Source organism: Heptranchias perlo, chromosome 37 (genome assembly GCF_035084215.1).
Source record: "Heptranchias perlo isolate sHepPer1 chromosome 37, sHepPer1.hap1, whole genome shotgun sequence".
In the NCBI taxonomy this organism is placed as follows: Eukaryota; Metazoa; Chordata; class Chondrichthyes; order Hexanchiformes; family Hexanchidae; genus Heptranchias; species Heptranchias perlo.
In genome coordinates, this window is record NC_090361.1 from 9,439,794 (window position 1) to 9,465,251 (window position 25,458).

At 44.2% G+C, this 25,458-nt stretch overlaps 1 protein-coding gene across 8 annotated transcripts in view; it reads left to right on the plus strand.

Moving 5' to 3' along the window:
* The window catches only part of LOC137304480 (dedicator of cytokinesis protein 7-like), a 139,273-nt gene that overhangs the window by 69,441 nt on the left and 44,374 nt on the right, over window positions 1-25,458 (plus strand). For 4 of the 8 annotated variants that reach the window (XM_067973092.1, XM_067973087.1, XM_067973088.1 and 1 more), the window contains exons 20-33: window positions 100-331; window positions 2,180-2,344; window positions 2,897-3,072; window positions 8,233-8,337; window positions 10,218-10,307; window positions 12,030-12,125; window positions 16,486-16,626; window positions 16,912-17,025; window positions 18,173-18,343; window positions 20,238-20,377; window positions 21,654-21,823; window positions 22,720-22,874; window positions 23,475-23,657; window positions 25,275-25,401. In XM_067973092.1, the coding sequence (XP_067829193.1) occupies window positions 100-331; window positions 2,180-2,344; window positions 2,897-3,072; window positions 8,233-8,337; window positions 10,218-10,307; window positions 12,030-12,125; window positions 16,486-16,626; window positions 16,912-17,025; window positions 18,173-18,343; window positions 20,238-20,377; window positions 21,654-21,823; window positions 22,720-22,874; window positions 23,475-23,657; window positions 25,275-25,401 (2,065 nt within the window). Of the gene's footprint in view, window positions 1-99; window positions 332-2,179; window positions 2,345-2,896; window positions 3,073-8,232; window positions 8,338-10,217; window positions 10,308-12,029; window positions 12,126-16,485; window positions 16,627-16,911; window positions 17,026-17,891; window positions 18,006-18,172; window positions 18,344-20,237; window positions 20,378-21,653; window positions 21,824-22,719; window positions 22,875-23,474; window positions 23,658-25,274; window positions 25,402-25,458 lie in introns of those variants that run through there. The other 4 variants (XM_067973091.1, XM_067973093.1, XM_067973090.1 and 1 more) reach the window with 3 other exon arrangements.

Below are 25,458 nucleotides of genomic sequence, written 5' to 3' on the forward strand. Positions count from 1 at the left end.
AAGGCATCAAAACGGTGAAGGGCACTCCGTGTTTGGAAGATTATTTCAGAGATTGCTGTGCACTGTTCGCCTAACAAGTGATTCTGCTTTTACACTTAGGACCAGTTTCTGGATAAGTTTTTCACTCTGGTGCACGTTCTAGAGGAGTATTCGTTCCCTTTTCGGCTGAAGGATGTGATAATCACAGAGAATAACGTGGAGACTGAGTTGAAGGCCAGTATATCCAACTTACGGTCAGCGAGGATGGAGCCGCTGCTTCGATTCGTGCACCATGTCCTCAACAAACTCATCCTCCTAATTGTACGGCCTCCGGTTATCAGCGGGCAAATAGGTACGAACAGGCTTTCTCTCTGATGTTAGCGTAAGCTGCACAATAGCTGCCTACACATTCATTCTTCCACAGTCTCTGTAAAAACGTAGGAAAGATTTTATAAAATGTTATTGTAAAGTAATGAAACACATGATCTTTTAGGGGAGCAGCAGGAGCTGGTGGGAGACCACAGCCAAGTGCTGAAATATCTCATCTCATCATCAAGCCTCGGAAAGGGAGCAAAAAATGGGGGCTCTGATCAGGAGTCTGGCTATTACTGTTAATTTCACAAATAAGATTTTTTAAGAGGACAGGGTGTTTTCTTTGAGTGAATACTCAAGGAAACGGCCATTATCCTGCAGTGTTCTTTAAACCCTTTTTCTCCACCTATCTCCTTATTTAAGAAAGGAAATAATTGCTTTGGAGGTGGCTCAGAGACTATTCACTCGACTGATTCCTGGGATGAGGGGGTTATCTTATGAGGAAAGGTTGGACAAGTTGGCTTGTATACACTGGAGTTTAGAAGAATGAGAGGTAATCCTATTGAAACATATAAGATCCTGAGGGGACTTGAAGGGGTAGATGCTGAGAGGATGTTTCCCCGTGTGGGAGAGACTAGAACTAGGGGCCACAGTTTAAAAATAAGGGGTCTCCCATTTAAGACGGAGATGAGGAGAAACTTTTTCTCTGAGGGTCGTGAGTCTGTGGAACTTCCCTTCCCCAGAGAGCGGTGGAGGCAGGGTCATTGAATATTTTTGAGGCGGAGATAGACAGATTCCTGATTAACAAGGGAGTCAAAGGTTATAGTAGGTAGACGGGAAAGTCGGGTGAAGGTCACAATCAGATCAGCCATGATCTTATCAAATGGCAGAGCAAGCTCGAGGGGTCGAATGGCCTACTCCTGCCCTTAATTTGTATGTTGGTATGTTTGTTCGTATGTTCTATGCATCTTGTCAGGTCACACACCCTGGACAACTTTCTCTGTCCACCAGTGTCATTCTGTGGCTGTCAGCAGAGGGGCTGAAGCACAGCTGATAGTGGGGCTCTTGACTTGTGTTTCTTTATTCCTACCTCCTGTTGGCTGGGCGTTTTACCTCTCTACAGTACTTGGGCAGCCTAGCTGAGATTGAAGTCTCACCTGATGTATGAACATCAGCGAAGCTCGGAATCGAATCCCAGTATTCTAACACTGCATTGTGAACCCTTGTGACACCAGGTCATGTAAGGTGCCCACTTTAGGGGAACTGTCAGTATCTGTAGCTTTGGCCTTAACCCCACCTCTTATCCAGTTTGGCTGGAACAGGATTTTCCCAGCTGCTTCCTTTACAGGCAACTTTGCTGGTTTTCGTGGCTGCAACTCATCTTGCACCTTTTGAGTACACTATTCAACGTGCCATTAGACAGAAGTTTGGATTCTTGAGGTATTATCACAGATAAATAATCTACTAGAAAGTCTGAATCGAAGACCATTGCTGTTCTTGCCACAATTCAGTCTGTACGATGGTCACACTGACACAAACTGTGTAATGAAAGTACGTGTTGAGTTCCACATACTGCAAACCTGGGGATTTCAAATTCTACCAAGTGATATGCGACCTGGAAGAATTTCCACGCGCTGTGATGATCTCAGAGTTACTGAGACCGTTAAAAAGGCTCGAGTGGGGTGAAATCACACTCTGCCATATCAGCACACAATCTTTGCAGTTTTAATTAAAGGTGTTAAACTCTTTATGAATGAGTTAACACGTACTTTAAAGTAAGAGAGAGGAATTTCAAACCAACACAGTCCCATGCTGATATGAAGCAGCATGATTTCACTCCATAAGAACTTAGAAATAAAGATAAAGCCTCTGAATTTTTATGTTCCAGTAAACTTGGGTCGAGCTGTTTTTGAGGCGATGGCTCAGCTTGTCAATCAGATTCACAAGAACTTGGAAGGAAATCAGGATCAACATGGACACAACAGCCTGCTGGTATCCTATATATACTATATGTTCCATCTTCCGGACACTGACCACTGTCCTCAGTTCCCTGGTAAGTATAAATAACTGTGCATGCTGTTCTTGTCTTGGCCTATTGCGCAAATTAGTACTGGCTACTGAGAAACACACACCTCAGCACAATCGCGATAACAATTTTAGTTTGGTGGTGTTGGGCCGCTTTCTTGTACGTGAAGTGCTTTGAGAGATTTCTGAGAGGTGCTGTATAAAATGCAAGTCTTTTTTTTTAACCTTTTGCACTGGTATGTTGGGATAGATTGGGCACTCAAGACCTGTAGTTGGTGGGGGAGCTCAGACCCACCATCTTCTGTGCCGGGGCAAGACTGCTGAGATTGAGCCAAGCTGCCAGATTTTGGCCTTCCAATCTTATGTTGTGTCTGGAGAGAAAATTTTGAAGAGCACAATTCTAAGGCGAAGTACTGGTGGTTACAGGTCTGTCACTAATGGTGGAAGCAATTGAGGGGATGAAGTCAGAGTGAATGACTCATTAAAATGTATTGGTTTAAGAGTAACGTTTCCTACGTTGCATTGATACCAAATTTAGTGACTGGCCTCTCCTGAATTTTGATTTATTCTCCCGTTGCAGGACCAAGCAGTCCCTCGTACGGAGGCCCCATTCAGTATGCCACCCTCTCTCGCGCTACTGCCAGGCCTACCAGCCTAAACCTGTCTCGCTCGAAGAGCATCAGCAACAGCAATCCAGATCTTGCCACGACACCAACAACGCCAGATGATGAGGTGAAAAAAATCATGGGTTGCAAAGTAAGTCCAAATGTTTACGCAGTGGAACTCTAAAAAGAGATGGATTGCAGTGTTACTGATACAAACATTAGTGTGTTCACCCCTGTAAATTATTGATTCTACAGATATTGCTGTGTGTGTGTATGCTCCTGCAGATTATTGATACTACTAGTATCACTGTGTTTGCAGGAGGCTTAATGTGCATACCCCAGTATATTATTCATCCCAGAAGTGTGTGAGAGAGAGAGATCCTGCAGTCAGTGGTGTGTATGTGTGTTCCTGTAGATCACTGACCCTAAAGGCTTTGTACTGCTTTCTGTTTAAGGATAGTTTTGCTTTTCGCAGATTTCAATGACTTGTGTTGCTTGAAGCAAGAAACTCTTCTCAATAAACACTGTTACATGTAGGGTCCTCGCTGTTGAAGACAACATGTTTTAAGGAAAACTGAGTTAGCTGTCACTTTAGAACAATGGACTTCACTGAGAGATCTTGACAACCAGATATTTAAATAAAGATTCCACTGTTCTATCACAGTGGATTGATTGATTCACAGCTTGCTGATCTGTGGTAAATCCACTTAAAAAATATTGCTATAAGGGCAACCATTATTACTCCACCATGGAAGGGGAGGAAGGGCATGTCCATGTGACTGTCTTTGGAGCAGATGGGGCATTGCCCACATCACAGAGCCTCAGTGAGGGATGGCGAAGTAAGAGGAAAATAAGGGTGTCTCTGTGTCAGTGAGTCAGGGGGAGGGTATCCCCTCTTCATAGCATCTTTGGGAGAGGGGCTGTCTGCATCAGATTCTCAGGATGGGGGGCAGCAGGTGGTGCACAACATGCCTGCACCTTATTCCTGGGAGGAGGGCAGGACAAGTCTGTGTCACAGAGTCTTGGCGTGTAGATGACAGGGTGACCCCATGTCAGTGGTTTCAGTTCTTTTATTGATGGTGGAGCTCCAGTTTTGATTGTCAGATAAGGAAGGCGAGTAAAGATCTGTTCTGATAACAGCACCGTGCTGTAATATAAACAGCAAGGACCGTATATGCAGTGTTATTTGTGGTTTACTTCATTTCTTGAAAGCTTTTCAGTAGGGTTGCAGGTTCTTTTTAAAGGTGTTTTAATAAGGCTGATTATTAGCCCCTTCTGTGCTGGTTCTGTGTCCATGTGCTTGTACAGCCCCACACGTTCAATCCTTTCATATTGGCAGCTTTTACTGTAACTGCAGACCCGCCAGGGCTGTAACACTGAGATCACATCAGCAGGTTAGGAGTTGCAGGGATCATGGTTTTGGGGGAAGAGGAGAAACGGTGTCTGATTTTCTGTGATGCAGATGTGTTCACCGAACATCTGTCTGTTTTCTTCTGGGCCTATTTTGGTGAGTTGGCGGGGGGGGGGGGGCGGACGGGCGGTGGAATCACAGTGCTGTTAAAGGGACGATCCAATGGATGATTGAAGGCATTTTTGTGTATTGTGTGTGAATTCAGACGACCTGTTCTATGTTTTATTCAGATTAGAGTGTCCAATATTTTGATCACCCTGTAATCTTTAAGGTTTAATCCAGAAAATAGAGATTAGTGATGAAATGGTTGTTTTAAAAAAAATGGAACTAAATATTCGAAAAGCCCTACGAACAGGTGGAGCCCAGCTAGGGGCACTTAAGGAAATTACATTTTTCACCACTCTTTAACTGCAGGTTGGTACTGGAAGTCTGGAAAGTAGGCTCTATTCCAACTTGATCCTGGGAATTATAGGCTGGTTAGTTTGGCATCGGTACTGAAAAATACTGGACTCTGGAAGGAAGTGATTAGAGAAAGTACAGACGATAATTGCAAGCTAGCATAGGCTGATGAAAGTAGGTCATGCTAATAAATGTCTTAGAATTTTTCAAGGGTATTTCAGAATTGGTGGATGGTGGTCACGTGGGGATATATTATGTGTCTTGACATTCAGGCAGCACTTGGTGAAGCACCTTATAACATTGTAAAGTGAAAGATCTTGGGGTAAAGGAGAAATCCATAAATTGGATGATACATTGATAACTGGTCGGAAACTTATAATCGGAAGTGATCAGATTGGTCCTGATGTTGAATAAGTTGGATGAGTTGAATGACCATTTTTAAAAAAAAAATTCTTCTAAGACGACAAGATAAAGAAGGAGTTTACTGAACTGTGAAACTCTACAGGGAACAATGTCACACGTAACTTCAAATGTCTTTCACTGACTGACGGGTTGAATTCTTCATGATGGTTTTGCACGTTGCTGGTGACTGGGCTGCACTGGAAGTAAAAAAAAAGAAACATGCAGTAAAATTGTAGACCCAGCGTTTGTTTTCTATTGACATCAAGTTCCCATGTATTGTGTAGGATTAAATGGCAGCAGTGTTCTGGGAGGAGTACAGTGTTTGTTTTATCTTCTGTAAACAATTTTACAACACCAAGTTATAGTCCAACAATTTTTATTTGAAATCTACAAGCTTTCGGAGGCTTCCTCCTTCGTCAGGTAAACATTTACCTGACGAAGGAGGAAGCCTCCGAAAGCTTGTAGATTTCAAATAAAAATTGTTGGACTATAACTTGGTGTTGTAAAATTGTTTACAATTGTCAACCCCAGTCCATCACCGGCATCTCCACATCATGTTTTATCTTCTGCAGTGTTGTAAGCCAGATGTTAGTTGTTACCTTTTGCTGATTAAGTGAAGCCATTGAACTCTGTTCTGCAGTGTGCTTGTTGTGACAGACTGTACCTAAGTAAAGTGATCTTCAACTGTTGCAAATTCCTCACATGAGCCAGCACTGAACGGGGTAATGAACTCTGCAAATGATGCTTAATTCTGACTTTTCTGTCTCCTAGTTGTCAACATTCAAGGCTCAATGTTAAAATCGTTAATTGTTGCATTACATTTAATCATGGTGAGAAGGCGGAATTGCTGATTTAAAAACTGTGGTCCTTCTGTTAGTGACATCTTGCTGGTCCTGAGTGCCCAGATGGGACTGCATCTTTGTCCATGCACGGGAAGATGGACACGGACTGAGCCTTGATGCATTGACCACTCTGGGAACGAGGGATATCACGATAATACATTGCCTGTTCTGTGATGTACAGCATTCTTTCATCAATTTTTGTTTTAACCACGATCTTGATATTGGAGTTTAGAGAACCTGCTTTAGTGAAAATGAGAAGTTATAAATTCACTGACTAGCTCTCTTTCAGATGTCATGATTAGGGTTTTATGGTCAAAATCATAGGCCTGTTTCCGTGCAGTAACATACTATCGGCCCATCAATTCTATGGTGTTTTCCTCGACGTGAGCCACCAAGTCAAATCCCATTCTCTTGCTCACGCCCCGTACTTTTTAACATTCCATTTTTTGAAGAAACTATCTAATTCCTTTTTAAAAATAACTTATGGACTCTGTTTCAACAATGGTTTAGAAAATTAGAAAATGGGATTGCTCTTTCCAGTCCAACCAAAAAAATCATTTGGTTCCGTGTTGTTGCTGAGCCAGTTTCTCCAGTCTGGGATGGGAGGGTAAGTGGGTGGAACTTGTTAACAGACCCACTGTGTGAAATACTGCAATCCTAATGAACCACTCAACATCCTTTATGACTAGTGGGCAGAGAGTATAGAGGCAGAGCACTGAGATTAATGTAGTATGAGGCACACACTTGGAATTAAATCTTACATTTTAATTTGAGATTATAGAACCAGCCACGGAAAGGCAAGGAAAGGCCATTTGATCCATCAAACCTTTGCCGTCTAGCCCTCTGACTTTCCCAGTCTACTATCCCACTACATTTAGAACAATGATTGTGATAACATTACAACAACTACTACTTGCATTTATATAGCGCCTTTACCATAGTAAAAATGTCCAAGATGCTTCACAGGAGCGTTAGCAGACAAAATTTGACACAGCCATATAAAGAGATATTAGGACAGATGATCAAAAGCTTGGTCAAAGAGGTAGGTTTTAAGGAGCATCTTAAAGGAGGAAAGAAAGATCGAGAGGCAAAGTGGTTTAGGGAGGGAATTCTAGAGCTTAGGGCGTAGGCGACTGTAGGCACGGCCGCCAATGGTGGATCGAAGAAAATCGGGGAGGCCAGAATTGGAGGTGCACAGAGTTCTCGGAGGGTTGTAGAGCTGGAGGAGAGGGAGGCGCGAGGCCGTGGAAGGGTTTAAAAACGAGGATGAGAATTTTAAAATCTTAAAACTTTGAAATTACTAAATAACTTAGATTTACATACCAATAGAGCATGAATCCAAGACTTGCATTATCCATTTAGTTGATTACAGCCTCAGGCGTTTTTCTGATCTGAAACCTTGTAACATCCCTACCTATTCAGATTTAGGTTACCTAACTCTGCGGCAATTTATTGTGGAATACAATGAAATCTCCAATCCAGATTAAAAGGGAATTGACAACATTGATCCAGGCAAACTGTGCACTGCAGTTAAGGATACAACTCCCAGGGGACACAAATTAAAAATGATGAAGTTAGAAGTAAGGAGGGAAAATCAGGGCAAGTGTTTTCATCCAAAGGGAAATCGAATTGTAGAATAAATTATTGGGAAACAAGTTGATGTGGACATTCTAAATGGGTTCAAGAGACAATTAGAAGTGTTTCTGCAGAGAGAAGACACTGAGGGTTACGGAAAGAGGATGAATAGATGGAGTTGACCTATGAAAAAGGAACGGGCTTGCTCGCCTTAATGGCTTTTCCTGTTCCAAAAAAGTTATCTCTTAAATGCTTAATTTTCAAGATAAAATATATACATTTTTGGATATATGAATTTCAAATGCGTTAATTCTGGCAGGATTCAGCTGCTACCTGCCCAGCACCCCAGCTTAGATTAGCAGAATTGTTGTATTTTCAGTGTGCTTTATTGGCTGGGATGTTGATGTCACATGTAAATCGGTGCTCACCCAGTATTTCACTTCCATTATTTTACTATGTGGCAAATCACTGCATGTAAGTTGGATCAGGAGAGACAGACGCAGAAGGTTCTCCGACAAATTCAAAGTAAACCTTGCCATTCTTTTAAGTACATCCATGATGGAAGGTGTATCGTGATATCCCTGCTGGCAGCTCTCTGTTCTCACTGTGAATGACTGTGTTGTATCTAGACTCTTGTTTTCACTTTGTGTTTCCTCCTTGTCCTGCCTCCTTTACCTGCCAGGGGATCGATCGCTCTCACTCCTGGGTTAATTCTGCTTACGCTCCCGGCGGGCCAAAGGCTGTCTTGCGGAGAAACCATCCCAATTCAAGCTGTGATCTAAAGCAGGTGCAGAACTGGTGTTTTCATCTTACAGCATTCATCAAAGCATCATCACCAACCTACACATCGATTGCTTTCTCACTTTACCACTTTCTACTGAGACAGACGAGTGCAGTCCAAAATCACATCTGATTCATTTGTTTCTTTTCATTCCCTCCGTTCCACTGATAGGTGATGGGGGCAGCGGCTTCAGGAAAAGATTGCTGTAATTCCAACCCTAGGTCATCTTTCTTCCACCCAATTGAGGTCACTCTGTTGCAGCCCCATTCCCACCAGAGTCGTCTCAGCACCATTCAGTGAAGTACCATTTGCCCAATCACTCAACTATATAAAAAAATCTTAAACCAAGCACTGTCATGATCCAGATTTGACGTTGCCTGGCAAACTGGATTGGCATCTAATCAGAATTCCCAGTATCTGAGTTACTTGGTTAAACTGGGGAGAATGCATAAATATGAACCTTGATGTAATTTCTGAATAATACAAGATAATGACTGATTTTTAACAGGCTCGTAACCCGGTTCTGTAGCATTTATCTGCTGTACTCCTGAATGCAATGTTCGTTCCAGCGTGTACCTCTGAATTGGGATGGGGCGGGGGGGTGGGGGGCGTGCTTGTGTTAGTTTCTGGTTCACCTATATACACCTGAGATACTAAATTTTTGCCTCTCTAACAAGCTAGTAGCACCTTGAATCTCTTAAGTTAGTGAGTAAAGGATGAAATTGGTATGAGAAACGTAGTAGAGAGCAGCAGAGCAATGCCCTGTAACGGACTGTATGTGTCTCCCAAGCCGCAACAGTCCAGAATATGCCATTCTGTCTGTGAATCTGTGCATCCCTATACAGAACTGTGGCGTCACGGAGACTGGTGTTTTAATAACTTTAAACCAGCATGTGTTGGGAATAATAGTTTCAGATTCCGAAAAAACTGGTTGTTTCACAAATCGTTAAAAGTAGTATTGCAGGTTAACAAGGCCATAAAATGCGAACAAAGCACTGGGGTTCATTTCTGGAGGAATAGAATTGAAAAGCAGAGAAGTTATGTTAAACTTGTATAGAACCTTGGTTAGACCACACAGAGTATTGTGCACAGTTCTGGTCCCCATATTACAAAAAGGATATAGAGGCACTGGAGAAGGTGCTAAAAAGATTTACAAAGATGATAACAGAACTGAGAAATTGTAACTATCAGGAAAGACTGAACAGGCTGGGGCTTTTTTCTCTAGAAAAGAGAAGGCTGAGAGGTGAAGTGATAGAGGTCTTTAAAATTATGAAGGGGTTTGATAGGGTAGATGTCGAGATGTTTCCACTTGTGAGGGATTCCAAAACTAGGTGTCGTAAATATAAGATAGTCACTAATAAATCCAATAAGGAATTCAGGAGAAACTTCTTTACCCAGAGTGTGGTCAGAATGTGGAACATGCTACCACAGGGAGTAGTTGAGATGAATCGCAGAGATGCATTTAAGAGGAAGCTAGATAAACACATGAGGGAGAAAGGAAAGAAGGATATGCTGATAGGATGAGATGAAGTAGGGTGGGAGGAGGCTCGCATGGAGCACAAACACCAACATAGAACAGTTGGGCCGAATGGCCTGCTTCTATGCTGTAAATTCTATGTAATGTTTAATATGCACACAAAGCGGAAACAGATCTGTCGGAGAATCTCCACATCCTCCCCATGAAATCAGCTCATCAGTTTAGCAGTGTCTTCTGTTAGCATTAAGCCAGCAGGAAACCATATATTGGGCCTGGGTTTTCTCTGTTCATTTGGTGGTCCCCTCATTCCTGTTTCATACTGACTGTTTATCTTATACTCACCATCTCATTTTTTCCCATCCACTAATACCTGTTCTACACCATCTTGCTCCTGTCCCTCATTTCACAGGCAGCTGAGCGGAGTCCCAACCGCATGTCCTCATTTATGGAAGGCTTCATTCATTCACAGCACGGTCACCCGAGATTTTCAACAAAAAAGGTAGACCAAAACTTCTGTGGTTTACAATAAATTGAAAAAGTGAAGAATACCCTTGCATAATAAGGTTTAAGATGGTGATGTAGAGTCCTTTTCAAATGTTTAGCCAGTGCTTTCCTGTAGGTTTAATAATGTGATTGTCCAAATGCTTTCAGTGCTTTGAGGTCCACTTTCGACCAATTATAGATCTGAGACCAGGTCAGGGTGGTTCATCCGCAGAATTTAAAAATGACCATTCGGTTCATGCACAGGGAGGTATTTTGGTTTCCAATTGATGTAGGGCAATGGTACTGATCTGATGGACAGGATAGGTTCTGATGGAGGAAGCCCTCTGACCTCTTTAGTCTCATCCTTCCAGATTCCCCACCCCACCATGCTCCTATTGCAGCACTGAGCTGTTTCAGTCTGTGACTGCTTCTGAGGACAAGTGGTGGAAGTCACTCAGAAATCCCATCAGAGTTTACACCTGACCAGTTACTGAAATGTAAGAAAACCATCACACAGCACTCCTTCCACCCATCTGGAAAGCGGGCAACCCACCAGCTGTGGAGAACAGAGTTAAAATAGTTGTGGAAATTCAAACTCAAACCTGAATTGATTGGGAGTCAGTGTTCTAATGCAGCAGCTATTAGGTCTCCTGAATGGGAGTGCAACACTCCCACAGGACCTAACAGATTCCTTAAAGAGAGTCCAATGTTCTACCACACGTTTGGATTTGGATGCACTCACGAAATGTAGCAAAATAAATTTATAATTAAGTATTCTTAATCAGTCACATCTCAAAAACCAGGTGAGCTGTGCTCCTAATTCAGTACGGTGGTTCCACCCATTTCGCATGACTGTTTGGTGGACCTTGTACGTGCAGGGGCAGCTACATTTATAGAACGCCCACCACTGTGGCCCAGTAGTGTGTCTGTTTGATAGAGGGAGCTCCAAGGGCACAGGAGTACCACTTTCCAGCAGCACTTGCTTGGGTCTCTGGGCACTCCCAATGACTGACCCTCCAAATATTCACTAAATATAAATGTTTGCAAGTCTCCTGTGACATTGCTGACAGTAAGCCTGATGATACGCTGTCCTAAAATGGCAGGAACATCATACTATACGATAGGAGCAGGAGTAGGCCATTTAGCCCACCGAGCCTGTTCTGCCATTCAGTGAGATCATGGCTGATCTGTGACCTAACTCCTTATGCCTTCGCCTCATATCCCTTAATATCTTTGGTTAACAAAAATCTATCAGTCTCAGATTTAAAATTAACAATTGAGCTAGCATCAACTGCCATTTGCGGAAGAGAGTTCCAAGCTTCTACCACCCTTTGTGTATAGAAGTGTTTCCTAACTTCATTCCTGAAAGTCCTGGCTCTAAATTTTAGACTATGTTCCCTAGTCCTGGATTCCCCAACCAGCAGAAATAGTTTCTCTCTATCAGCGATGTATTATTCTGCTGCTAAGGTGGAGCTATATGTAAATTGGTTTGTCCCATTTAAGCCTAGAAAGTTTTAATTGCTGTAAGTAAACCCAGCTTGAGGTCAGGGAACTTTGCAGATTGGAGTGTAGTTGTCAGCTTAATGTTGCAGCTGAGAGACCCCAGCATTTTAAAATTGTTTTGGATCTGTACTAACGTGTGGCCTTTGTGAGTTAACATACTGCTTTTAATAAATGAATAAAGATGTGTATATTTTTCAAATGGTCTCTTTGTTTAGTAATTGTTGTTTGTGTGCAGCTACTCCACGAGGAGCTGGCCTTGCAGTGGGTGGTCAGCACCAGCAGTGTGCGAGAGGCAGCCTTGCAGCAGGCGTGGTTTTTCTTTCAGCTGATGGTAAGTGGTGGTGATGATTCAGCACTCCCTCGTCACACACGTTCACTCATTTAATCTGAAGTGGGGGCGGGAAGAAGGTGACTCAAATCCTGACGTCTTCCAGTCTATTCAAGAACATTTGAGTGTATCTAATTCTGCATTCAGCCGGCTTTATTGGTGAATTGCAGTGGTTTAAACAGATTTATTGTCACTAACATCCCACCTGTTCTAAAAAGAGGATATGCACATTAAGTCCATCAGCATCTGACAAGAGGGGGACGAAAAAGACTGGTTAACTTTTCGGGTAGCTGCTTCTCCTCACAACGAGTGTTTGTATGTGGGGGTCCCAAACCCGCATCATTAACCAATCTTTCTTTTTTCATCTTAGATACAGACAGACCTGCTGTGCATCTCCGGCACTTTTCCTTTTTATTTCAGATTTCTAGCATTTGCCAGCTTTCTTTTTATTATAGTGGGACTGTCACTGATGCTGTGCCCCGTTATAGTGGGACTGTCACTGATGCTGTGCCCCGTTATAGTGGGACTGTCACTGATGCTGTGCCCCGTTATAGTGGGACTGTCACTGATGCTGTGCCCCGTTATAGTGGGACTGTCACTGATGCTGTGCCCCGTTATAGTGGGACTGTCACTGATGCTGTGCCCCGTTATAGTGGGACTGTCACTGATGCTGTGCCCCGTTATAGTGGGACTGTCACTGATGCTGTGCCCCGTTATAGTGGGACTGTCACTGATGCTGTGCCCCGTTATAGTGGGACTGTCACTGATGCTGTGCCCCGTTATAGTGGGACTGTCACTGACGCTATAGCCTTTTTTTATATTCGTTCATGGGATGTGGGCTTTGCTGGCAAGGCCAGCATTTATTGCCCTTGAGAAGGTGGTGGTGAGCTGCCTTCTTGAACTGCTGCAGTCCATGTGGTGAAGGTTCTCCCACAGTGCTGTTAGGAAGGGAGTTCCAGGATTTTGACCCAGCGACAATGAAGGAACGGCAATATATTTCCAAGTTGGGATGTTGTGTGACTTGGAGGGGGACGTGCAAGTGGTGGTGTTCCCATGTGCCTGTTGCTCTTGTCCTTCTAGGTCAGCAGAACCTCTTCTAGGTAGAGGTCGCGGATTTGAGATGTGCTGTCGAAGAAGCCTTGGCGAGTTGCTGCAGTGCATCTTGTGGATGGTACACACTGCAGCCACAGTGCGCCGGTGGTCAAGAGAGTGAATGTTTAGGGTGGTGGATGGGGTGCCAGTCAAGCGGGCTGCTTTGTCCTGGATGGTGTCGAGCTTCTTGAGTGTTGGAGCTGCATTCATCCAGGCAAATGGAGAGTATTCCATCACACTCCTGACTTGTGCCTTGTAGATGGTGGAAAGGCTTTGGGGAGTCAGGAGGTGAGTCACTCGCCGCAAAATACCCAGCCTCTGACCTGCTCTTATAGCCACAATATTTATGTGGCAGGTCCAGTTAAGTTTCTGGTCAATGGTGACCCCAGGATGTTGATGGTGAGGGATTCGGCGATGGTAATGCCGTTGAATGTCAAGGGGAGGTGGTTAGACACATTGTCAGATAGATGCCTGTTGTAGCTGTACTGGAACAGTTTGGCTAGAGGCGCAGCTAGTTCTGAAGCACAAGTCTTCAGCACTACAGCCGAGATGTTGTTGGGGCCCATAACCTTTGCTGTATCCAGTGCACTCAGCCGTTTCTTGATATCACATGGAGTGAATCGAATTGGCTGAAGACTAGCTTCTGTGATGGAGGTGATATCGGGAGGAGGCCGAGATGGATCATCCACTCGACACTTCTGGCTGAAAATGGTTGCAAACGCTTCAGCCTTGTCTTTTGCACTCAAGTGCTGGACTCCGCCATCATTGAGGATGAAGATGTTTACAGAGCCTCCTGCTCCCGTTAGTTGTTTAATTGTCCACCACCATTCACGACTGGATGTGGCAGAACTGCAGAGCTTTGATCTGATCCGTTGGTTGTGGAATTGCTTGGCTTTGTCTAAAGCATATTGCTTCTGCTGTTTAGCATGCATGTAGTCCTGAGTTGTAGCTTCACCAGGTTGGCACCTCATTTTTAGGTACACCTGGTGCTGCTCCTGGCATGCTCTTCTACACTCCTCATTGAACCAAGGTTGATCCCCTGGCTTGTTGGTAATGGTAGAATGAGGAATATGCCAGGCCCTGAGGTTACAGATTGTGCTGGAATACAATTCTGCTGCTGCTGATGGCCCACAGCGCCTCATGAATGCCCAGTTTTGAGCTGCTGGATCTGTTCTGAATCTATCCCATTTAGCACGGTGATAGTGCTACACAACACGTTGGATGGTGTCCTCAGTGCGAAGACGAGATTTCATCTCCACGAGGACTGTGCGGTGATCACTCCTACCAATACTGTCATGGACAGATGCATTTGCGACAGGTGGATTGGTGAGGACGAGGTCAAGTAAGTTTTTCCCTCATGTTGGTTCGCTCACCACCTGCCGCAGGCCCAGTCTGGCAGCTATGTCCTTCAGGACTCGGCCAGCTCGGTCAGTAGCGGTGCTACCGAACCACTCTTGGTGATGGTCATTGAAGTCCCCCATCCAGAGTACATTCTGTGCCCTTGCTACCCTCAGTGCTCCCTCCAAGTGGTGTTCAACATGGAGGAGGACTGATTCATCAGCTGAGGGAGGGCGGTAGGTGGTAATCAGCAGGAGGTTTCCTTACCCATGTTTGACCTGATGCCATGAGATTTCATGGGGTTCAGTGTCAATGTTGAGGACTCCCAGGGCCACTTCCTCCTGACTGTATATCACTATACCACCACGTCTGGTGGGTCTGTCCTGCCAGTGGGACAGGACATACTCAGGGATGGTGATGGAAGAGTCTGGGATGTTAGCTGAAAGGTATGATTCTGTGAGTATGGCTATGTCAGGCTGTTGCTTGGCTAGTCTGTGGTACAGCTCTCCCAATTTTGGCACAAGTCCCCAGATGTTAGTGAGGAGGACTTTGCAGGGTCGACTGGGCTTGGTTTGCCGTTGTCATGTCCGGTGCCTAGTGGTCCGATGCCGGGTGGTCCATCCGGTTTTATTCTTATTATGACTTTTTTTAGCGAGATTGTACAACTGAGTGGCTTGCTAGGCCATTTCAGAGGGCAATTAAGAATCAACCACATTGCTGTGGGTCTGGAGTCACATATAGGCCAGACCGGGTAAGGACGGCAGGTTTCCTCCCCTGAAGGACATTAGTGAACCAGATGGGTTTTTACGACAATCCGCTAGTTTCATGGCCACCATCACTGATACTAGTATTTTAATTCCAGATTTTATTTAATTAATTGAATTTAAATTCCCCAGCTGCCGTGACTCCAGATTATTAGTCTCTCTAAGGCCTTCACATCCTTCCCAAAGTACGATGCCCAGAATTGGGCACAATACTCCAGATGTGACCAAACCAGTGTTGTACAGAGGTTCATCATAACTTCCTTGCTCTTGTACTCTATGCCTCGATTTATAAAGCCCAGGATCCTTTCTCAACCTGCCCTGCCCTGCCACCTTCAATGATTTGTGCACATGTGCCCCCAGATCTCTCTGTTCCTGTACCCCTTTTAGAATTGTACCCTTTAGTTTATATTGCCTCTCCTCGTTCTTCCTACCAAGATGTATCACTTTGCACTTTTCTGCGTAAATTTCATCTGCCACATGTCCAACCATTCCACCAGCTTGTCTATATCTTGAAGTCTATCACTATCCTCCTCACTGTTCACTACACTTCCAAGTTTTGTGTCATCTGCAAATTTTGAAATTGTGCCCTGTCCACCCAAGTCCAAGTCATTTATATATCTAGAAAAGCAATGGTCCTAGTACTGACCCCTGGGGTACACCACTGTATACCTCCCTCCGAAAAACAACCGTTTACCTCTACTCTCTGTTTCCTGTCACTTAGCCAATTTCGTATCCATGCTGCCACTGCCCCTTTCATTCCATGGGCTTCAACTTTGATGATAAGCCTATTATGTAGCACTTTATCAAACGCCTTTTGGAAGTCCATGTACACTACATCAAACGCATTGCTCTCATCGACCTTCTCTGCTACCTCATCAAAAAACTCAATCAAGTTAATTTGCCTTTATACCCTGTTATAGTGGGACTGTGACTGATTCCATACTCCATTATAGTGGGACTGTCACTGATGCTATACCCTGTTATAGTGGAACTGTCACTAATTGGCATTATACCCTGTTACAGTGGGATTCTCACTGAAGCTACATTTTTATTTGGCTAATGCCAATACAGCTGCCTATAGTGTATGAAAGGTGACAGGAGAGACAGACGAATGGTTCTGGAGACCCACCCCACAATGTGTTCAATTTGTTGTGCATGTTTTGAAATAGGTGAAAAGCATGGGCCACCATCTCCATCTTTCAGACAGGCTTGAGGCCCCACGGAAAATGAGGTTCCCAGAGAGATTTGTGGATGACATAACGGCTTTAGCCAGCATGATCACTGCAGACATTGTCAGCAGGTTCCAGAAGGTAAAGATTTAACTATTCTTAAATTAAGGATACATTTTATACAAATTAATATTGCCAGCAGAACTCGGGGCACCTGGATGCGGCCAACTTTAACAGCCTATGGACAGGGATTGTCTCCAGCACAGCTCAGACGCTCCTGTATCCGTAACTGCAGCCTGCAATGAGTAACTTGAGCTGTTGCTTTGAAAAGCAACTTCTGAGGTTGTGAATGTTGTGAGCTGTTTGTCTTAATACATTTCAACATTTTTGATATACCTCTTGTGTGTGTGTGTACATCTTTTTCAGGATATTGAGTTCGTGGAACGTCTGAATACCAGCTTGGCGTTCTTTCTCAATGATTTGCTCTCCCTAATGGACCGAGGATATGTTTTCAGTCTCATTCGCATGTACTACAAACAGGTATTGTGTTGTGTACTGAAGCCCCAGAGTTGCTGGGTGGAGTTGCTACTTCACTGATTGTCTCAGTGCTTCTGGATGATATTACTTGGGTGGGAACCTCCATGTGTCCAAGACGTGAGGCTTCTACATCCTACTGGATAACTGGGAAAAGTCAAGGTGCTGTAGTACAGCACAGGATTTCCATTGCTTTTGGGGGATCTCTAGTGTTGGAAGCCCTTAGAACAACAGGCAGACCTAAAATATACGCAAGGGTCTGAATGTTTTGATACAGTCTGCTCCTTGTCCATTACAACAATAAGCTTATCTCTCACCCCTAGACATTTGTATTTTGGTCCTTGAATTTGGCACTGGCTGTGAACAGATGTCCAGTACTTAAGCAACAATGAAGAAGCTGGAGGATAGGAGCGTGCAACGAAGAACAGATGATTTGATTAAAAGTTTGTCTGTTTTCAAATTCATTGCCAGCTTTTTATTTTAATTTCTTCCCCTCCACCCAATTTTCTCCACGTTTTTGCACAAAGGTGGCAGAGACGTAAAGGAGAAGAGGTAGCTCCCAATCAGTTTGGCAGTGCTAGCAAGACAACTTGAGGGAATCCCCACAGCTAATATCACCCAAATGTTTGACATCGTGGGTAGATTGAGGAAATGGAAGGTATTTGGGAATGAGCATTGCCTGGCACTCATTTGTGAAAGGAAAGGACTTACATTTTATATAACATCTTTCATGACGTCAGAAGCGCTTTACAGCCAATGAAGTACTTTTGAAGTGTAGTCACTGTTGTAATGTTGTGGTAGAATAATTACCCCAAACGTCCCATATTATTAAAGGCAGGGGTTTGTCAATCCAAGTGTTCCTGTTCCTGCAGAACAAAAGGTACAGAAAGTTCTTCCCTCTTCATTCTGCTCTGATCTGATGCAAGTCAGAAGTTGAACTATTGTCGTATGGGAAGCGAGGGGATCTGATCTTTAACGAAACTGAGGTATGGTTTGGGACTGACCTGGGTTCTACAGCCTCTCTTTTGGGCGATTGATTCCATTCTAGTAAGGGAGGGTTTTGTACATTGGGATAACTTAGTATCGGTGATCAGCATCATTCCAGGCCTGAGTTGATGTTATTTGTGTTTTTTTTTCTTTCTCCCATCTAAAGGTCAGTAATAAACTGCAGACTGTACAGAACCCAAATGCCCTCATTGCTGTACGACTGGACTTCATCCGCATTATCTGCAGCCATGAACACTACATCACGCTAAACCTCCCGTGCAGCACACTGTCCCCCCCTGCATCCCCGTCCCCATCGGTCTCGTCAGCTACCTCCCAGGTAAGCACCTTCCTGACGCAGCCCTTTCAAACCCCATTGAAAGGTTTTAGCAGAGTGGCACCAGAAAGAGACTTAAACACAGATTTAAGGTAATTGACAAAGAGTCAGTGGTGAGATGAGGAGACTTTTTCTACGCAGCGAGTAGTTATGATCTGGAATGCAATGCCTGAAAGGGCGGTGGAAGCAGATTCAATAGTAACTTTCAAAAGGGAATTGGATAAATACTTGAAGGGAAAATAATTACAGGGCTATTGGTAAAGAGCAGGAGAGTGGGGCTAATTGGATAACTCTTTCAAAGATCCAGCATGGACACAGTGGGCCGAATGGCCTCCTTCTGTGCTGTATGATTCTGTGATCTTCACCGTATCGAGAGAATGCAGCTTTTCTTTAGTTTCTTTCTGGTAACATTGGAGAAGGGCACCGTAACTGAATGTTTTGACACTATTAAAAGACACAGATCTGACTGAAAGTTCCTTTGTAAAGACTTGCTAGGTTTGGGAGCTTGTCAGTAGTCTACAATTTAAAAAAAAAATTCTTTTGTTCTTAAATGGAAATGTTCTTAAATTCTTGGATTAAAAAAAAGCATTCTTCACGAGGACAGCAGCTTATTATTTTGCATTTTTTTAAAAGGCATTTTTTCCCCCCTTTAATTTTTCCCCCATCTCTCCTGACAACATGCTCACAGATCTCTGCCTGTGCAGCGCTCAGTTCAGTGCTGTACGATTCGATGATCTTCACCAGTATCGAGAGAATTTACCTGTATCAAGAGTGTGCCACCAGATTGATCCGCACACTTCTTGGTCCTCCCTCTCCCTTGGTTGAACTCGCAAATCTCTTGCAAAGCACCTGGTTCATGCTGGGTACAGTTCTACAGGTACTAGCTACGCCCCCCACACCGTTTTGGCAATTTTTCATAGGTGAGCCCAGGCAGCGCGTATGGGCAGGCTATTTGACTGAATCTGTTCTCGCCTGATGCCTATATAGGCACTTTCCAGGAGGGGTCACTGGGTATCAATCAGGAGCAGGAATACTGGTTGATTTTACTTTTCCCGCGAACCCAGAGCCAATTGCTGTGTAAACTGAGATCAGCTAGTTTGGCACAGAGCAAGAATTGAACCTAGGATCTTCTGTTCTCTATTGCTGAACTCCACACTGCGTTCACATAACAACTGAGCTATTGGGGACCTTTGAGATCACTGTGTGTATCCTTTATCAGAGCCACTGCTCTTAGGTCTGTTCAGTGTTGAGCTCCCGCAGAGACCTCATCCTAAAGGATACCACAGGCTACAAGTTCCTTTGCCATCAGATTGATCCGCACACTTCTAGGTCCTCCCCCTCCCTTAGTTGAACTCTCAAATTTCTTGCATGTAAGCAATTCATTCTGCACTTCTGGAGTCTGGAGGTCACTGGTCAGCACCCGCTGGTCACCGGGCACAGCGGGTTCTTCATCCAGCTGGCTGGTTCGTGGAGCTGGATTTCAATGGATGAAAAATAAAAAGGAGATGGCAGAGATTTTAAGTTGTTTGGGCGCTAGTATTTTGCACTGTGCTGTGTATCCACCCTAAAGGTGAGTTCCTGATTTTGGTCTGGTTTGGTAAAGTGCCAAGTGGATGTTGGGTGCTCCTGTGATTCTTCTGGCAGCTGAATTGAGGGCAGCACAGACAGAGGTCTGAGGGCATTTTACCTGCACGTTTTATTAACCAGATAGTGATAAAAGTGCTATATAAATGTAAGCTATATTCCAAAATTGCTAACGGTAACAATTCTTGGAATGGTGCTAAAGAGGGGACAAAAACTTTTGTATAAAAGAGTGAGAGTAAAATTGTCCTGTGAGGACATGTTTTGTGAACTGTATTTGAATTGCTGCTGACACGGATTGTTCTTGATTCTGCAGAGTTCAGGCTTTTCCACGCTCATTCAGGATCAGAAGATAGCCAACATGTTTGAGATGTCAGTGCCTTTTCGACAACAGCACTTTCTGGTGGGGTTACTGTTGACTGAACTGGCCTTGATCCTGGAACCTGACGTTGAAGGGTAAAAGCACCTCATTCTTGATTACCAAACAGAGTGATAGCAATGTTAATTATGTGGAGAAACAAGCTAACACTGGTGTCTCTTTTCGACCCCTGGTGTGTGCTGTTACGTGCTCTCAGTTGGCATCAGTGTCCCAGGTGGAGACTGGAAAATAGGCCCAGGATCTGGTTCCCAATTCACTAACCAGCAACCGCAGTGTAAGACATTGGCTGAGGACAGAATTGGGCTTGGCTGTGATGGCTCCCATGGTTGATACCTCTCTCAAAGCTCATATCAAGCTATAACCAGTTGAACAAGATATTGGAGGGTACCTGGTGCTTGTATAACCAAAACCCATCAACAAGTCCAAGCCTTCAGGGAAGGTGGAGATGAAAAGACTGCTCTAGAGGCTGAGTGGATGACAGTACAGTACAGTATGGTAGGATACCAAGCCACCAGGGCAGCTCAGGGTTTTCTTTTCCAATTGCCAGGTTCAGTCCCTGTACTGTGCTGATTTAGCAATTTTCACAAGTAATGAACTTCCATTCAGACAGCACCTTCTCACATCTCTTGAGATGTCCCAGTGCACTTTACATACAAGTCTAATCACTGTATGCTTAAAACTTATCCTATGGCTGGCTTTGTTTTCAAAAACACATCAACTAGACAGTCATCTCATTGCTGTTTATGGGATCTTGCCACATGCAAAATGACTGCTGCTGTTTTCCCATTTAACGGAGACTGCACATCTAAGCAATTCCTTACACATGACCCACTTTGGGACATCCAGAGAGATATAATAAAGTAGCATATAAATGTAAGGTTTTCATAATTGCTAAATGTAATGATGTTACTGTTCTGAATGGACAGATGTACTACTCACAAAACTGCCATTGAGTACTACAGAAAGAATCTGTAACTGAAGGAGTGGGTATCAGTGTGCCAATTATAATGGGCAGTGATGCCCGGGGACATGGAATGTTGTGGCTTACTGCTGCACACCTGAACCAGGTAACTTCATACAGATTAAAGTGGACATTCGTCTTTGTTTGTGGGATACTGCTGACACAAAATGGTTGCCATGTTTGCCTGTAGAACAGTGTGATAAAGTGCTGTGTAATTGCAAGTATTTTTACTACTGGATATTTTTCATGGTTCAAGTGAACACAATACAAAAATGACACACGCCCATCATTAGTGACAGCACTGGCAGAGCATTAGCAGGCTACCTGTTCCAGGCTGTGGGTCGGTTGGGCAGTGTTGCTGACCCTGTGTGCGTGCACTTTTTCTTTTCCAGCTTGTTCTTTCTGCATAAAAAGGCGATTGGCGCAATCCACAACCTGATGTGTAGTCACGATGCAGACCCTCGATACACAGATTGCGAGGTGAAAGCCCACGTTGCAAAGCTGTATCTACCACTGATTGGCATCGTCATGGACACCCTGCCACAGCTGTACGATTTCACAGGTAGGAATGAAAATAACAGGATTTTTGCTGTTTTGAAACATCAGTAATGACCAAGGTTAACTGTAGGTCGAGGAGCAGAATGTTGAGGCACACAGTAATGTGGGGATTTGATCTCCCACACTGCTCAGTGCAGGTGAGGCACTTCCTCACAAAAAGCTCAGAGCAACAACCACTTGCATTTATATCGTGCCTTTAATGGAGTAAGATGCCCCAAGGTGCTTCACAGGAGAGTTATCAAACAAAATTTGACACCGAGCTACATGAGGAGATATTAGGACAGGCTTGGTCAAAGAGGTAGGTTTAAAGGAACATCTTAAAGAAGGAGGGAGAGGAGGAGAAATTTAGGGAGGGAATTCCAGAGCTTAGGGCCTAGGCAGCTGAAGGCACGGCCGCCAATGATGGAGTGATGAAAATCGGGGATGAGCAAGAGGCCAGAATTGGAGGAACGCAGAGATCTCAGAGGGTTGTAGGGCTGGAGGAGGTTACAGAGACAGGGAGGGGCGAGGCTATGGAGGGATTCAAGAGCAGCCTTCGGACAGATCTGGGAGCAGTTAACACCATTCGGGGCATCACTGGGAGGATTGGTGAGAAAATAAAGGGATTTCAGACCTTCAAACAAAATTAATGGAAGAAAAGCAGGGGTGGAGGGGAGAGAGGAAAAGACAAGAGGTTAAAATGAATGATAAAAGGGTGGAGGTGATGATCGGCATTCTTGTGAGCAGTGGTCTGGGGTAGCAGACAGCAGGAGCGGTAGATAGCTGTCCATCCAGGTCGTGTCCCCAGCAAGAAAATGCTGGTGTATGCAGAACATGATGAGAGAGTGAACTCTGGTCACTGGAAGAATTAACTCTTCACAAAGCTGTAAACAATTACTCGCTGCTTCCCCTCCCCAACAGAAAACGGCAACCAGAAGGGGCGCCTCACTGCTTCAATGATGGATGAAGTGGACACCGAGAACAGCAGCATGATCAGTCAGACAATCGCCATGGCAATAGCAGGATCGCCTGTGCCCCATCCAAACAGAAGCTCCCCATTCCAGCTTCCTGTCATGGTAGGATACCAAACAGCGACTGTGGAGCTGCTGAATGAGCTTGTTCCAGTGGATGCTTATTTATGTATATTTGTTTTCATCATTTAATTTCATGAAGGTAAAGCTTTGAAAGCATTTATAAAGGCAGAGAAACCCAGGGCTGAGTAACCCCTTGGTAAATCAGATACCGAGTGCCCTTCCTCATCCATATTTATATTGTTCCTTACCCCTCCCTTCTCTTGACAGCAGGTGAGATTGGAAACCCTCCATACAGGGCATTGTAACAGTAAAAACCTTGTCCTACTGCTCCACATCATGGCACCAACCTGCTATGCTACCATACCATCCCACCCCTGAATATTACCTTACCAGAGCCATATATAATAGGAGTTGGTGCTAGCTGATTTTTGCTTGTGCGGGGGCGGGGGGTGGCAAGTTATTTTTTGAAGTGAAAAAGTTTTCTATTTCAGCCAGACTCCCCGACCTCAGGTGTGTTAAGTGACTGCGTCTGAAAACAGTCTGTACCATCTTATTGCCCAACTGTGGACATTGCTCCTGAATTCTTGGATGTAATATAAGTGAAGCTGGGTGAGTTGTAATGCAACCTCTCTGCCTTTGTAGCCCGGCCGGCAGTATGCCACCCTGTCAGCCGAGTCAAGTCGCATCCTTCTCATCTGTTTCCTCTGGGTCCTGAAGAATGCAGACGAGGAGATCCTGCAGAAGTGGTTCACAGACCTGTCAGTGTTCCAGCTAAACCGACTGCTAGACTTACTGTACCTCTGCATATCCTGCTTTGAATACAAGGTAAGCACACAGCGGTAAGGATATGGAGCCTGTGATGTGTGAGAGGGTGTCTGTGGGTATAGTTCATTTTCAGTATTGATTGCATGGGCCCGCTGTTTGTTTTGTCACGGTCTGATATGCAGTCCGTTAAGTAAGGTGCATTCTTGTATTTGCTCTGTTCCCCTGAATCAGTGACATAGCAGTTCTTCTGCTGTGTGACAGGTTGGCAAACAACAACTTGCATTTATATACCGCCTTTGACATATTAGAAAAGGCCCCAAGGCACTTCACAGGAGCATGATCAGACAAAATTTGACAAAAAGTGCGATTAGGACGAAGCATCGTGAACATGCTTGCTATTGGAAGAAAACAAGAAACCAAACTCTAACAAAAAGAGTTTCATGTTAAATAACCAGGATAAGGGCTGTTCCGCTGTAATCACCATCAGCAGTCAGTACTCTGTTTGGAATCCTTGACTTCTTTTAAATGCCTGACATTTTTTCACTGGTATTGTCCTATTAAACTGTGATTCTCTGAGGCCCCCATCAATCTAAAAGATAAATGTTGTAGCTTATCCAAATAGAAATTAGCAAAAATGAGACTCATTTACCACAAGATCTAAGGAGCTTAATATTTTTAAACTTTACTTTCACTTACTGGTGCCAGAGGCTTATTCATATAACTGCATCCTGACCGTACCTAAACTCCAATCATTCACACACCTGCTCAAGTGTCTCTGAGAGGTTTGTGAAAGAGCCAAAGATAGCAGTGATATGTGGACTATATGTGTTTGAGTCAGGAACTGTACAGCCTTGGATGAACCTCCACACAAGTGAAATGGCTAGTAAAGTTGCCGCGATGTACATTGTGAAATGCTGCCAGTCCCTTCTGTCAGAGCCTTAATATTGTAAAAGATCTTGATTGAAATGGTGATCCACAGGTTATCTTGAGGATCAGAAATTCTTGTGGATCTTGTACCAGATCCTTTGGTCTTTGTTTCCTCTAAAAATTGTTAAAAGCCCCAAGCTTGGCATTATTAACTGATCATCACTTCCTATTTTGCCTCCCCATCACTTCACTGTTTTCACCCTTGGTGTGTCCTGTACTACAGGATTTGACTTTTTAACCTCGATTTCTTAATAAAGTCAGTGAGTCATTGAGATTTTAGTGATCCCCTTTAGCCTATGGTGTGGAGAAACCTGCCAGGTAGATCTGGCATGAGATGTGTGTTTGTCATTCTATTAGCATTTGGCTCTGTTTTCTGAACAACACACAGATGTTTAAATGTGTGGTCTTAAAATCCACTTGAGGATCTAAAAACAGAATTGAAGATCTTGCAGACACTGAGCAACCACTCTGCTGTGAGCTTTGCAGTGAATTGTGTCTGTCTAACGGCATTCAGAGACGGTGCTGTTTTCTGGTAGAGTGGCTCACTATCAGGGTGCTGATGGGGTGATATGGTAAGAGAGCTAGGCTCCTCGTCCATTGTCAGAGTTAGTCCCTTGTTGCAGAAAGTGCTCCAGCGTTTCTCCAAATGAAATGAGGCAAGATTAAGACAAGTTACCACAAAAGCTAAGGGAATCTCTGCTTGGCTATTCAAAGGGTTTCATGTGGTGTCTGATTTGTTGGTGGTTTCAGGGTAAGAAAGCTTTTGAGCGGATTAACAGCCTGACATTTAAGAAATCCCAGGATATGAAAGCACGACTGGAAGAGGCCATTCTCGGGACTATTGGAGCTCGGCAAGAGATGGTGCGGCGCAGTCGAGGTACGCGAGGCTCTGTTGAACTCTCTCCCATTGATCTGCATTTCTAGCATTTGCTCA